This window comes from Terrapene carolina, unplaced genomic scaffold (assembly GCF_002925995.2).
Source record: "Terrapene carolina triunguis isolate 2854851 unplaced genomic scaffold, T_m_triunguis-2.0 Scaffold58, whole genome shotgun sequence".
Classification (NCBI taxonomy): domain Eukaryota; kingdom Metazoa; phylum Chordata; order Testudines; family Emydidae; genus Terrapene; species Terrapene triunguis.
In genome coordinates this window covers 105,534,546-105,548,952 of record NW_020664409.1, presented here as the reverse complement: position 1 = coordinate 105,548,952, position 14,407 = coordinate 105,534,546, and the positions used below count along the sequence as shown (strand labels likewise).

At 40.5% G+C, this 14,407-nt stretch overlaps 1 protein-coding gene across 9 annotated transcripts in view; it reads left to right on the top strand.

The window, feature by feature from the left end:
- The window catches only part of PTK2 (protein tyrosine kinase 2), a 352,467-nt gene that overhangs the window by 152,079 nt on the left and 185,981 nt on the right, over nt 1-14,407 (top strand). For all 9 annotated transcript variants that reach the window (XM_026646750.1, XM_026646742.1, XM_029913965.1 and 6 more), the window contains one exon: nt 13,896-13,983. In XM_026646750.1, coding sequence (XP_026502535.1) covers nt 13,896-13,983 — 88 coding nt within the window. The remainder of the gene's footprint in view (nt 1-13,895; nt 13,984-14,407) is intronic.

Below are 14,407 nucleotides of genomic sequence, written 5' to 3'. Positions count from 1 at the left end.
TAATATCTTCCTATAACATCATAATCCAGTAACTGCTGCTCATATGGGAATTTTTTAATGATTTTAATTTAAGACTGTGTATTCAATATACACGGGAAATGTATTCTCTAATATTCTTTTAGATCAGTCCAGATGCTTAGATTATACTTCCCGACAGCAGGAGGAGATAGAAAATGATAAAAATTCTTGGAACAAATTCTGTCCCTAATGTAAGTGGTTTTTGTGATGCTATTGGATACTATTTCCAGTCCCGAGGAGGAAACATAGCAGAGCAGAGGAACAGTAAGGGAGGTGACTCTGTATTCACACCACACTGCAGTAGACTCCTATGGCTGTGGCTAAGGCTCAGGATAAGTAATACATTCAGACCTACACGGTCAGCCACTGTTTGTTAAGCCAGACATCTCTTCTCTCTTCCAATGGCATTCAGTTCAGCTGTAAGAGCACATGTAGCCCAGTTTCACAGCAGTGCCAATCGGTAACCATCCTAATGAAAATTAGCAGAATGCAATTCTGTAGCGAGTGAAGGAGCAGGAAGTAGCTGTTTGTTAGGAGTCCATTGCCCAAGCCTTAAACTTGCTTTACGATACCACTGTGGCCTTGTCTTCACTATTGAAAAATGTATGTTTTTTACTCTTGGGCAACTCACACACATGAACTATCCCAAGATAAAAACACAGTGAAGACAGGACACTTCAGTTGTACTGTGAGATAAACTAGGTGAGGTCATCCCAAGGCAGCGAGATAGTGCTGATCTTGCCTAGTTTACCTGATGGTAAAACAAAAGTGCCATGTCTTCACCATGGGATAGGTCATACACATGAGTTATAGAATCATAGAATATCAGTGTTGGACGGGACCTCAGGAGGTCATCTAGTCCAACCCCCCCTGCTCAAAGCAGGACCAATCCCCAGACAGATTTTTGCCCCAGATCCCTAAATGGCCCCCTCAAGGATTGAACTCACAGCCCTGGGTTTAGCAGGCCAATGCTCAAACCACTGAGCTAAGAGTGACTATTATCTGAATGTAAAAAACACACACCTTTTTTAGCAGTGTAGACAAGGTCTTCGACTGTTACAAACCCCCAGAAGGTTCAAAAGGATGATGTCAGTGAACACTGGAGACTTTATCAGTGAAACTGAATACTTATTTGTTCACTGATAACATTCATTCTATTCAGGAAACTAATATTGAGGAACACAGCTGTATTGTATACTACAATGACCATTGGCTCTCTCTCATTTCCTCGATATGCAAGATCTAGCATTGCAAACAGAGGTGTTTTATACCAAATTTATGTACAGGTTATACTTCTAATTACACCTCTACCTCGATATAACGCTGTCCTCGGGAGCCAAAAAATCTTTATAGGTGAAACCGCATTATAGGTGAAACCGCATTATAGGTGAAACCGCATTATATCGAACTTGCTTTGATCCACCGGTGTGTGCAGCCTCGCCCCCCTCCCCCCCGGGAGCACTGCTTTACCGCGTTATATCCGAATTCGTGTTATATCGGGTCACATTATATCGGGGTAGAGTTTATTGTAAAACACTTAATCTTCCAAATTAAATTGAGATTTGTTAATCCAGTAACAAGCCAATTACCATTAGATGCATCCCATTGTTATGTAAATTGTTTTTTTAACATTGGTGATGAATCTGCTTTGTTAAAAATTCTTTGTAGAAATAACTGATTAGTGCAGTTAAGGAAAAATACAATTTAAAAGATCAAGATTTCAGAAACTTAGCAACTTGTCCAGAAGGCAAAAGCTATTTTGTACTGGTGCCTATATTTAGTACATTAGGTTCTCTTAATATGATAATAAAGAGGCTTTTATAGTCTGCTACATGAAGTCCGATTCAATTTGACACAACTTGTGAGGAAAGGAATGATAATCACAGTAACAAGCAAATTCAGACTTACAGGGGAATCACTTGCCTCTAAGAACATGAGCCAGGAAAATGTTTGCAGTGACCTTTTAGTTTGTGCTGCAAATTCAGAGACTGATTTACTACTATTTTGTTCTGTGTAGCACAAGAGAGCTGTACCTAGATCGGAGGGAGAGATTTAACTGAAATGTTTAGCGCTGAAATGTGTGTGGAAAGGAGAGAATGGAGCTTTGCAGAGCATAAAGCAAGTCCTTCTGGTTGAAATAGATCAACAATAATTTGCAGTAGTTACTTGAGCCAGGATAATATTTAATATAGTCATAGGCAAAACTTGCTGTGCATAAAAAAAGCAGAGACATGTCTGAAGTTTAAACTTAGCTTTCTGGCCATATCATCATCTTGAACAGTTTTCTTTCTTCTTTCTCATTTCTAAAGGTATTAATAATCAATTTCTGTTTTATACAGTTACGCTCACGTTATAAACAGCTCTGCAGAAGCATGTTGCAGAAATGAAATCTAGGGATGTTCTCTAATTCAGTCTATAGCTAATTCTAATAGAATGATAGAAATATAGGTCTGGAAGGGACCTTAAGAAGTCCTCACATCCAGACCCCTTTGCTCAGACAGGACCAAGCAAACATAGACCCTTCCTGACAGGCATCTGTTCAACCTGTTCTTAAAAACCTCCAATGACTCCACAGCCTCCCTTGGAAGCCTATTCCAGAACTTAACTACCTTTATAGTTCGAAAGTTTTTCTTGATATCTAACCTAAATCTCCTTTGCTGCAGATTAAGCCCATTATTTCTTGTCCTTCCTCCTCTGGTCAGGGAGAGCAACTGATCACTGTCCTCTTTGTAACAGCTCTTAACATATTTGAAGATTATCAGTCCCTCTTCAGTGTTCTTTTATCAAGACTAAACATGCCCAGTTTTTTAACCTTTCCTCATAGGCCGGGTTTCTAAACCTTTTTTCATTTTTGTTGCTCTCCTCTGGACTCTCTCTAACTTGTTCACACCCTTCCTAAATTGTGGTGCCCAGAAATTGGACACAGTACTCCAGCTAAGACGTCACCAGTTCCAAGTAGAGCGGGACAACTATTTCCTGTGTCTTACATATGACACCCATTAATACACCCAAGCCTTTTTCACAATTGTATCATGTTGTTGACTCATATTCAGTTTGTGATCCATTATATACACCAGAGAATGGTATTAGCGTTTTTCACAATTGTATCATGTTGTTGACTCATATTCAGTCTGTGATCCACTATACCCCTCCGAGCCTTTTCAGCAATGCCATCACCTTGCCAGTTATTCCCCATTTTCTAGTTGTGCATTTTATTTTTCCTTCCTACATAAAGTATTTTGCAATTGTCTTTATTAAATTTCATTGTGTTGAATTCGGACAAGTTCTCCAATTTGTCAACGTTGTTTTGAATTCTCATCCTGTCCTCCAAAGTGCTTGCAATACTTCCCAGCTTGGTGTCATCTGCAGATTTTATAAGCATGCTCTCCATTCCATTATCCAAGTCATTAAAGAAAATATTGAATAGTACCGAACCCAGGATTGACCCTTGCAGGACCCCACTAGATATGTCTTCCCACTTAGCGAACTATTGATAACTCCTGTTTGAGTATATTCTTCCAACCAGTTTTGCACCCACCTTATAGTAATATCATCTTGCATTTCTCTAGCTTGCTTATGGGAAAGTCATGTGGGACTCTGTCAAAAGTCTTTCTAAAATCAAGATATATCACATCTACTGATTCCCCCCATCCACTAGGCCAATAAACCTGTCAGAGAAGGCAATTAGGTTGGTTTGGCCTGATTTCTTCTTGACAAATCCATGCTAGCTATTTCTTATATCCCTGTTATTCTCTAGGTGCTTACAGACTAATTGTTGAATAATTTGGACACAAATCTGACATCAGGAATCATAATACTCAAAAACCAGTGCTTCTTATCAAACTGTCTGTACTGAGCCATCTTGATTATTACTTCAAAAGTTTTTTTTCTCTTACTTAATTGGCCTCTCAGAGTTGGTAAGACAACTCCCACCTGTCCATGCTCTCTGTATGTGTGTGTATATATATCTCCTCAATATATGTTACACTCTATATGCATCTGAAGAAGTGGGTTGTAGCCCACGAAAGCTTATGCTCTAATAAATTTGTTAGTCTCTAAGGTGCCACAAGTACTCCTGTTCTTTTTGCGGATACAGACTAACACGGCTGCTACTCTGAAACCTGTCAAATCATTAAAGAATTCCTGATGGAATATATTGGCCTCTAATCATTCTTCCCATCTTTTCTTCACACGGGGACAGTTTGCAGTTGTGCTTTTAATATTGTCGTCTTGAGAAACTGCCAACTCTCCTGAACTCCTTTTTCCTTTAGATTTTCTTCCCATGGGACCTTACCTACCAGTTCTCTGAGTTTAAAGTTTCGAAATCCATTGTCCTTTTTCTGCTGCTCTCATGCCTTCTTTTGTTAGAATCATGAAATCTATCATGAAGCATGATCACTTTCGTCCAAATTGCCTTCCACCTTCAGATTTGCTACTGACTCCACCCTGATGTTCAGAATTAAATCTAAAATGACTGTCCCCCCTCCACTTTCTGAAATAAAAAGTTGTCACCAGTACATTTTAATAACTTATTGGAAATTTTGTGTTTTGCCATACTACTCTTCAAACAGTCTGGGTAGTTAAAGTTGCCCGTTACTACTAGGTATTGTGTTTTGGATATTTCTTATTCCAAAAAAATAAAAATTCCTTGCACAGTATTTTAAAATTCTGCATATTTTATTTGTCAAAATAACACTGTATAATCATACCAGTTTCAATTATTTTGGTAATTTATTGCAAAATACCTGTCAGGAAGTATATCTGTAACAATACAGACACACACAAAAATTCTCCCAGGAGTAGAGTTAAAGAAACCCCTACAACAACCCAGTTTCCGTTTCTCTGCCCCATCCCCTGCCAGAGAGGGGGGAAGACACTCAGACCTCTTCTCTCCAGAGCCCAGCCATGGGGGCCCCCCCATAGCCCAGGGATCCAGAGGGAGAAACGGCTTGATACTGGATCCTGGGCTTGTGTGGAGTTTTCTGCACACCGCCTCCTTCCTTCAAGGCGTGCCGGGAACTGCAGCTCCCCAAACCCTCCAGCTCTGTCCCTCTGCGAGCTGGGCTCTGCTGGGTCCAGTGGCAGCCAGCAGGTCTACAGCCCGTTTCTGTGAGGGAAAAGGAAATTCTGTGCACAACATTAATTTCATAGAATCATAGAATATCAGGGTTGGAAGGGACCTCAGGAGATCATCTAGTCCAACCCCCTGCTCAAAACAGGACCAATCGCCAGACAGATTTTTGCCCCAGATCCCTAAGTGGCCCCCTCAAGGATTGAACTCACAAAACTTTGGGTTTAGCAGGTCAATGCTCAAACCACTGAGCTATCAGCAGGCCTTCTTCCCAGAATGGCATCCTACGGTTGAGGAAGCTGAAGCCCTCCTTTTGGCACCATCTTTACAGCCATGCATTCATCTTCAAGATGCACATGTCCCTACCTGGGCCCTTACCCTCAACTGGGATGATGAACAAGAATACAAACTATGCCCCTGATTTCTTGACCTCACTCCCAGAGCCCTGTAGTCACTGCTGATCTGCTCAGGGTCATACCTGATAATATGATTAGTGCCCACATGTATGAACATTATGGGGTAGTGGTCAGAGAGCTGGACGAGCCTCAGCAGCCTTTCTGTAAGTTCTCCGATGTGCAACATCTCCAGGCAGGAAGCATACCTCCCCGGGACATCAGGTCAGGTCAGGAGATTGTTTCCTCCACCCTCCTGAGGGGAGTACTAAAACACTAGCACCTTATGCCCCCCTTTGGGTGTGATGGCCATGAGCCTCCCAGCTTTGGAGGCAAGGGGCTCCTCCTCCTCAGCCACTGGGATCTGTTCGTCACCTCCTGTTGCCAGTATAGCATACCAGTTCTTCACCTTGATGATTGGAAGACCTGGGTAGGGAGTGGAACACTGTCTACTGCCCAAGATGGCCAGCAGCCAGTCTCCTCCCCCTAGAGCAGCTGGTTCACCTTCCTCCTCTGGTGCTTCTGTGGTCACCTAATATCCTCCTTCCCAGATGTTTCCACGTGTGTCCTATCAATGAAGTCCTCACACTCCTGGATGCTACACAGTTGAGCCACTTCCTCCTGCAGCTTTCTAACCTGTTTCCTGTGGGATTCCACCAACTAACAGCTCTTACACCCAGGTTATTCCCCCTGCCTGGCTTTCATCAGCGGGAACATACGGGCTGCATTCCCAGCAAGTCAAGACCAGGGCCTGGTGGAAGTCTCCAGGGTCAGGATGGCTGGCTGGCAGTGGGGGGGCACAAGTGCAAGCAGAGGAGAGCTATCAATGGAGTTGGCGACATGCTGCTTTCTCCCATTGATGGTTCTTCCTTGTAGAGTTCTTGCAAATTAAGGAAAGTGGGACACACACACACACACACACACACACACACACACAACCCTGCTTCCCTGTCTTCCTTCGCTGACAAACTCAGCTCGCTGACTCCCTTAGCCTCCCATCTGCCTTCGTCTCACCAGCCATGTGTCCTAAAACACTTTGGAGTGACAGAATATGTATACATGTAAGATGAATGGTTAACCAGCCAATATATTTTAAGTTAATTGTCTAGTGAGTGACTCTGTCATATGTTATTCTTAGAGGTGGTTTAGAATGAATCTCACAATATTCAGTAAATGTTTACTCTTATGTTGAGATGTGGAAAGAACAGGCATTTTTTTTATTGGAGGACTATTCACATTAAATTTATGGCATTAAAGAAGATATGTGATGGCTTCCTAAGGTTACAAAAGTACAATAAAGAATAGATTAAATTGTATGATTTACAGAGGGATATGAAGTGTGTAACCCACTTGAATTTTCAGTTCCCATTCAAAGAAGGGAAGGAGAAACCGGCTTTGGTTGTAAATGGGTGGGGTTTCTGTGCTACCATAGCGGGTTTTTGAGTTAAATGGGGATTGAAATTGAAACACTTTTCTTGTCTAAAAGAAAATAAATAATCTGTTCTGTTTTTTTCCTGAGTGTGTGGGATTACTCAACCAGGCAAAAAGGCAGCCATTAATCCCATTATAACTGACATCCCAAGATTAATCATGAGAATTTCTAAAGTTCTGGGGATCTCATTAGCAGAAAGATATTTGAAGGGAGTTGAGAGAACAGCAATAAAAATTATTATGGGGTTGTAGAGAATGATTTATTAGGAAAGATTAAAAGAACTAAATATCTGTATCTTGCTTAGCAAATGTTCAGGGGTGACATAGCAGTTTACAAATATTTGAAAGATAGGAACAGCAGGGAAGGAGAGGTGTTCATACATGTCTTTGAACTATTGTATGTAAATTAAGAGAAGGAACATGTAAAATGTAGATCACCACAGACTTCTGGACCATAAATAATTATTATAGTACAGAATAGTCTACCATGGGAAATGATGGAAGTGCCATTGACACTAGTAAGTTGGGCATGGTTAGGGAACAATTCTTCATTGAAAGGGACAGAGACTGTCGCCCAACAGGCCTTTCTCATCTCCTATTTGTACCTTATGCTTCTGTAATTCAATACTATCTTGACTAATTCATCTTTTGTTGTATGATTGAGATGGGTTCATTAAGTCTGTATCAAAATACAGATATACGTAGAGTTCAGTAGCTCAAGTTATCTTGGTTTTTTTGTTTGTTTGAAATCTGTCCTTCTGATTCTGTTTTAGCCACAGTATATTACATGTTGAAATAAAAGGCAAAGTAAAATGGAAACTAAATATCATACTAGTCTACCTGAAGCTTTTAGGCTTTGCATTAGAGTTACTTTTAAAATTAAATTGTATGTTAAATAATGAGTGTTTTAATTTTCTCTGATGCAGTTGGTGACATACATGATGAAAAACCTATAGTACATGCTCCTTTGCCTTTATATTATGCTTCTTGGTATATTTTATAGTTAGATTTAACCTCAATCTCCTCCTTAAGGTTGTATTTAGTCACTAGGATGCTGAAATCACATGACAAGGATAACAATTCCCTTCTAGTACAAAAGAGGGGGCAATAAAGGTAATAAAAGATTGCGGAAAAAGCAGTTTTTAGAGAAACGAAAACTTCTAAAAAATTTAAAATCTAGAAAACTAGTATTTGGATGAAGACTGAATATATATCAAGATATATAATAGAAGGGAAAAATAAGACAAAGAAAGAGAAAAGAGGGAAAATAGTTGTTTTTTAAACAGGAAATTTGCTTTGTTCTACTTTTGACTCAATAGTGTGGCGTAGTGGTGATTTGGCTTTTTCCAATGGAGAAATAAACTTCCTTCAGTTTTCCTAATTTTGGACAAGGTATGGATGACACTACCTTGCCTCTCCAGACATGAGCCCACACATGCTACGGGGTGGCCTAATGTTTTGATTGGAAAAAAAAAAAGGACAATTTTTGTTTATATCTTGCTTTGCGTCATGCAGCTGTTTTTTTATATCTCTGAGGATTCATTGATTTTTTTTTTTTAAAGTTTGTTTCGTTTTATGCCAAAGACTGAGCATGCACTTTGTGTTTTTGAAGAGACCCTCAAAATATCATGAAAAAATAACTGAGTATTGTAAATCCATAGTTTTATATGCATAATAAAACGTTTATATATATTATTCACCATAGACTGAGTATTCAACAGTAGAAATAGGCAACACAGCAAATCAAAATTCTATAACTGTTTGCCATTTTTGTGAGGTTGGGATTCATTACATGTTCAAACAAGTTAATGTGATTTTAGTCAATAACTTTCTTTGTCAGGTTATGTGTGCCTTAACTTGTAATCCTTAACAAAGTTGGGAGGCATTGCCAACTCGGAGAAGGATCGGGATATTCTGCAGGGAGACTTGGATGACCTTGTAAATTGGAGTAATAGTAATAGGATGAGATTTAATAGTGAGAAGTGTAAGGTGATGCATTTAGGGATGACTAATAAGAATTTCAGTTATAAGCTAGGGACGCATAGGTTAGAAGTGACTGAGGAGGAGAAGGACCTCGGAGTCCTGGTTGATCGCAGGATGACTATGAGTCGGCAATGCGACGTGGCTGTGAAAAAAGCTAATGCGATCTTGGGATGCATAAGGCGAGGTATTTCTAGTAGGGACAGGGAGGTGCTGCTTCCGTTATACAAAGCGCTGGTGAGACCTCACTTGGAGTACTGTGTGCAGTTCTGGTCTCCTATGTTTAAAAGGGATGAACTGAAACTGGAACGGGTACAGAGAAGGGCAACTAGGATGATCCGAGGAATGGAAAACCTTTCCTATGAAAGGAGACTCTAGGAGCTTGGTTTGTTTAGCCTAACCAAAAGAAGGCTGAGGGGGGATATGATTGCTCTCTTTAAATATATCAAAGGGATAAATACCAGGGAGGGAGAGGAATTATTTCAGCTCAGTGCTAATGTGGACACGAGAACGAATGGATATAAACTGGCAGTGGGGAAATTTAGGCTTGAAATTAGACGAAGGTTTCTAACCGTCAGAGGGGTGAAATTTTGGAACAGCCTCCCGAGGGAAACGGTGGGGGCGAAAGACCTCTCTGGCTTCAAGATTAGGCTAGATAAGTTTATGGAGGGAATGGTTTGATGGGATTACGTGATTCTAATCGATTAGGCAATAACGGCCATCAATGGTAAAATGAGGGTCTGGCTAGAGATTCTTGCCTGTATGCTCGGGGTTCTGCTGATCGCCATATTTGGGGTCGGGAAGGAATTTTCCTCCAGGGTAGATTGGCAGTGGCCCTGGAGGTTTTTCGCCTTCCTCTGCAGCATAGGGCAGGGGTCGCAAGCTGGAAGATTCTCTGCGACTTGAAGTCTTTAGATCACGATCTCAGGACTTCAACAGCAGAGTTAAGGGAAAGTGGGGGGGTCAGTTTTTGTGGCCTGCATCATGCGGGGGGTCAGACTAGATGACCATATTGGTCCCTTCTGACCTTAAAGTCTATGAGTCTATTTTCTGTAAGTTGCTAAGCAGCCTTTCCTATCCTGCTGAAACCAGCAATATGAAATTTCACAACAAAAGCGTGTTACTATGCAAAAACCATTAAATATATTGTTTCAAAATGTTTCTAATTACAAAGATTATATAGCTGGCCATCTTGCTAAAATGCTGTGCTGTTTGTGATGTGCTGGGTTTATGCTGAATGAGGCTATTACTTAGATTCTAAGATCTTAGGGGTAGGGACCACCTGATAGGATTCTTTAGGTGCCACTGCAGTACCAATAACACTGCTCTACAGCCAAAATGCTTCTGAAATAAATGTAGTCAAACTTTACTAATTCTGGGTCACTGAGAACGAAAATGATGCTTAAAATTGTTGATTGGCTCTAGTTTTCAAGATATGCTATTGGGTCAGTATATACGACCCTTGACTTGGGAATGGCGGAGGATAAGTGAGTTATAAAGGGAAGGGATCTCAATTTAAACCAGAAATGACTAAAATACATCTTTGACTGGATCTATGAATAAATCTATGACTGGGTTTGGACAGTACTTGCTTTTTAGGCAAAACAATGAGTGATGCAATCTGAAGCTGGTATTGCGTCATACATTATATGAATTGCATCACGTTATTCCTAGAAGTCATGGATGATGCAATCATAACGAAGCTTACATCACTCTGCTGAACAAATTGCCCTATATCAGCTCTAGAAATCATACAGTGTCGTGCTCTCTTATTTGTCAGTGTTTGATTTTGCAAAGGGACACATTTCTGTTTAGCCAAAGTGAGCAGAGATGCCTCGTACTTGTGTGAACAGTGCAGATAACTTCTGCTAAGTTTGTGGTGAAGTGACTTTTGCATCACAAAAGCGCAGTATAACCACTATGGTTAAGAAAGCCTATCACCTTTATTTTGGCTGCAAAATTGGAGATCAGGACAAGAGGTGGACCCCACACATATGCTGCAACACTTGTGCAACAAATCTTCGCCAGTGGTTGAACAGGAAAAGGAAATCTATGCCTTTTGCAGTGCCAATGATTTGGAGAGAGCCAACAGATCATACCAGCAATTGTTACTTCTGCATGGTGCCTCCAGTTGGGAAAGGTGTGTCAAAGAAGAAAAAGTGGACTGTGCATTATCCAAACATTCCATCAGCTATACGCCCAGTACCCCACGGAGAAGGACTGCCGGTTCCTGATGCACCAGAATCATTCTCACTTGAGTCAGACGAGGAAGAGGATGAAACTTCTGGTCCTGAACCATCAATGTCACAGGACCCACATTTTCTCCCATCCTCCTCCTCTGAACCACACCTCATAACACAAGGTGAACTGAATGACCTTGTCAGGGATTTGGAACTACCCAAGAGTAAGGCAGAGCTGTTGGGCTCCAGACTACAGCAGTGAAATCTCCTGGCAGGTGATGTTAGGATTTCCATGTTCCGTGACCGTCAAAAGGATCTTGTCCCATTCTTCTTCATGGAAGGTGATCTTGTAGCCTGCAACAACATCGATGGTGTGATGGCAGCCCTCAACGTCGTTCACGATCCAGATGAGTGTAGACTGTTCATTGATTCATCCAAGACGAGTCTTAAAGCTGTTTTACTGCATAATGGCAATGTTTTGCCATCAATTCCAGTTGGTCATGCAGTCCATATGAAGGAAACCTATAACAACATGAAACAACTTTTGAGGTGCATAAACTATGACCAACATCAGTGGCAGCTTTGTGGCGATTTGAAGGTTGTTGCTCTCTTGCTTGGTCTGCAGACTGGATACACAAAGTACTGCTGTTTTCTCTGCGAATGGGATAGTCGTGCAAGAGATTCCCACTCCATCAAGACAGATTGGCCACTCCGACAGTCATTGGAGCCTGGGAGGAAAAGTGTTCAGCATCCACCACTTGTTGAATCAAGGAAGATTTTGTTACCACCCTTACACATCAAGCTGGGTCTGATGAAGAACTTTGTCAAGGCCATTGACAAAACACAAGCAGCTTTCAAGTACCTCCGTGGAAAATTTCCAAGGTTAAGTGAAGCTAAGATAAAGGAAGGTGTCTTTGTTGGTCCTCAGATTCGTGAACTTCTTCGAGATGATGCATTTGACCATGCACTGCGTGGCAAGGAAAAGACGGCATGGAAAGCCTTCCAGTTAGTGGCAATAAATTTTCTCGGAAACAACAAGGCAGACAACTACAGGTTGTTGGTGGAAAACCTCCTCAAGGCATACAAAAGCCTTGGTTGCAACATGTCACTAAAGATACATTTTTTGCACTCTCATCTACATTTTTTTCCACCGAACTGCGGAGCAGTGAGCGACGAGCATGGCGAGCGATTTCACCAGGACATTGCAACAATGGAGAAACGCTATCAGGGCAAATGGAGCCCATCAATGCTTGCAGACTATTGCTGGACAGTGACAAGAGATGCTCCATTTAATGAATACAAGAGACAAGCCAAGAAGCGCCGAGTAGACACTGAATAGGACTAAACTATGTACAGAATAGTTTTTTGCCTTTTTGTTTCATAATAAATTTTATTTATATAACCCTTTTGCTGATTTTTAAAGTGTTACATAAACAGGACAGGTGAAATATTATCATGTAAAACAACCATAAACACATGAAAAGACCTAGGTTTACAATTTATGATTAAAACACTACTATCTACACAATATACATAGACATAAAATGTAAAAACTTAAATATCTTAGAAACAGTAGCCAATCAGTTGTTTTAATTGTCATATTTGAATTCAGCACATCAAAACACATAATAAATAGCACATTTTATCTCTGAAGCAGACGACGTCTCAAAAATTGTAGACCAGTGTAATTAATAATACCCAATCAGTTTCCAAACAGTTTTACTATTTATAAACAAAAGAAAAACTTTAGGGAGACCTAAAACTCTGGCATAGCCAGTAAATCAAAGTGACCGATAGTCCTGCCTCTCTGGACCTCTTCCTGTAATTGAATGGTGTGGTAATGTCATGGTGGGATTTAGATTTTTGAGTTATTACATGCACCTCAGTACCCTAATATGGGATATACCTATCTGTTGTGAAATCCTCCTATAGGTAAATCCCAACAATTCCACTGGGGTAGTCCCAGGAGTAGATATTGCAGCACCTTTATTTGATAAGAGACTGAGCCTTTTCCAGCTGAAAATGAGCCTTTGGCTAGTGCACAGGTTGTGGCTCCCTGATGGGCTATACCAGTTGCCATTTTCACTTGGAACAGCACCTGGCTACTCACTTTTGCCAACAGTGCATTAAACATTCATGCCTGTACTCACCAAGAAACATAGTAATTGTTACTTGCTCAGATCAATAGTCCATCATCTTAGCTTCAGCTGCTACCACTACCTACAGCACTATAGCGGGGCCTGGCAGCCCATCCAGGTCTGTGAAGTCAATACCTCAGTCCTGATAACAGCCTCTTTGAACCAGTATAGACCTGCAAGCCCATCAGGAAAACATAATTATCTGTTATAGCAAGAGGTTCAAACCTACTACTCACCTCCCCATGCTTCCCTACTCGTAAGAACTGCCAAAGCTCTGCCCTTCCAAACCACCCCGATGAGGTGAGGGTTCCCAGTAAACACAGTGCCAGGTATACTTTTTCCTCTGAACCTCAGTATAACTGGTCTGTCAAAATGATGGTTTCCAATTTAATTAAATTAATTTAAATTGTAATTGCTTGTTAATAAAATTTTAAGAGCACTTGCAAATTATAGAGGTTTGGTGTTTGTTTTTTTTTGTTTTTTTGACATTCTAATCATAGAATCATATGTAAGGCTGGAAGGGACCTTGAGGGGTCATCAAGTCCAGATGCCTGTGCTGAGTCAGGACCAAGTATACCTAGACCATCCAGGACAGGTCCTTGTTGAACCTGTTCTTTAAAAGCTACAGTGATGAAGACTTATTCTCCTTGCATTATGGATGTAATCCTGTTTTCCTTCTTTTTAGATATGAATTGCGAATCCGATATTTACCAAAAGGATTTCTGAATCAGTTTACGGAGGACAAGCCAACACTAAATTTTTTCTATCAGCAGGTAAATTTATTTTGACTATTGTTTATTTTCTCATCTGCAATCCTTTGAAAGTTTGTTTTGCTTATACAGGGAACAAGTTGCAGCAGGAACAGAAAATTACAAAAATCATATTATTGTGCGTTTAACTAGAAATGGAAGAGAGAGTCACTTCTTTCTCACTGGGAAGTGATGAGGAATACTTACCCCAGGGGGTGTGTTTTGGCAGATGTTTTCAGAACTTGGATGCAATTTACAGTTCACTTGGGTGTTTTTTATTCATATTTCTCATTTTATTAAATTCTTTGTTTCCATTATATTTGAAAATATAACTAAATGACCTGTTTTTATGTATATTAATGTATTCATGTACATGTATTAATTGTGCAACCTAAATACAAAATGGTATTTTCTGGATTTTCAAGCATTCTGCAGCTAGACTCTCCAC